General features: G+C 59.8%; 1 protein-coding gene across 1 annotated transcript; it reads right to left on the bottom strand.

The window, feature by feature from the left end:
- Positions 1–36: 36 nt before the first annotated feature.
- Positions 37–720, bottom strand: ACA1_387110 (uncharacterized protein; the record flags this gene model as incomplete). Its single annotated transcript, XM_004333087.1, has 4 exons — positions 37–86; positions 147–210; positions 243–501; positions 614–720. The coding sequence occupies 4 exons, from the start codon at positions 718–720 to the stop codon at positions 37–39; spliced, it is 480 nt and encodes a 159-aa protein (XP_004333135.1).
- Positions 721–1131: the final 411 nt, after the last annotated feature.

Raw genomic sequence — 1131 nt, 5'->3', positions numbered from 1 at the left:
GACGAGGCGGCTCGGCCAACACGTTGCCCGCTACACTCATGCGACTCTGCCCGTGCGGCAGCTGCCCATCCACGTGGATGACATGTCTGTCAGTCATCGCCACGCACACGATACCACACGCTCCACGGCTTGCGCACTACACGTACCATGCAGATGCCGAATGGCGCTGCCCTTTCGGCTGTGTCGCCTGCGTCGGCTCTGCCGGGCAGGCTGTACTGGGGCGTGGCTGCAAGGGCGCACACGAACAGCACCGCCAGGACCCGCAGCCTATTGTCTCTCTCCTCATTCAAGTCCTCCTCCTTTTTCTCCGCCAAGTCACAGTTGCCTTCGCCGTTGCTGTCGGCACTCGGACGCAAGCGCTCGAGAGGCGGGAGTAGCCCATAGGTGCGCGCCACCTCGCCTAAGAATTTGAGGCCAGGGCGGAGCTGCCAAATGCTTTTCCTGCCAGGCGTGACCCTGCCATGGTAGATGAGGTCCGACCTGTCGTGGGCGAGGTGGAAGCTGCACACGCCGGTGAGGAGCACACCACACAACTCAAATGTGTCACATAACATTCTCACCCACCCAGTGATTTTTGTACTATGTGTGGCGGTAGTAAGGGTGGTGGAGGTACCGCTTGGCCAGTGATTCGCTGGAGGCCTGGGCAAAGAGCTTGATGTTGTGGGCATCCAGCGTAAAGCCCAGCATCAGCCAGCCTCCCTCGCCTGTTGCAATGACCATTTGTTAGGCCAAGCGCTGTGTGTGTGTGGTGTGTGTGACAGCAGTGCGTGCTTGGGCGGTGTTAAGGGTACGTACCCGGGACAGCAAGGTGGATATTGGCTTGGCACCAGACAATCGGCTCTCTGCTATGCTGCGCCCTGATGCACTTGCCTGCCGCCACAGCGCCCAATCAGTCCCAGTCATTCTCAGCCCTGTGCGCGCTGTGGGGTGAGTGCGCGTGTTTTGAGAAGAAACCTTTTCCTCGCAGAATGTGGGGGAGCACTTGCTCCACATCGCTGGGTGCCACCGAATCCAGCTCCAGCGCCAAGTCATAGGCTTGTGGCAACCGCAACCGGTACCTCCAGGCCTTAACTATTTATCATCACGGGCGCTTGAGTGACGCACTGCGCCACCAATCACGCACATGGGACC

Source organism: Acanthamoeba castellanii (genome assembly GCF_000313135.1).
Source record: "Acanthamoeba castellanii str. Neff unplaced genomic scaffold scf7180000084733, whole genome shotgun sequence".
NCBI lineage: Eukaryota > Discosea > Longamoebia > Acanthamoebidae > Acanthamoeba > Acanthamoeba castellanii.
This window is presented reverse-complemented; position numbering and strand designations above follow the sequence as displayed.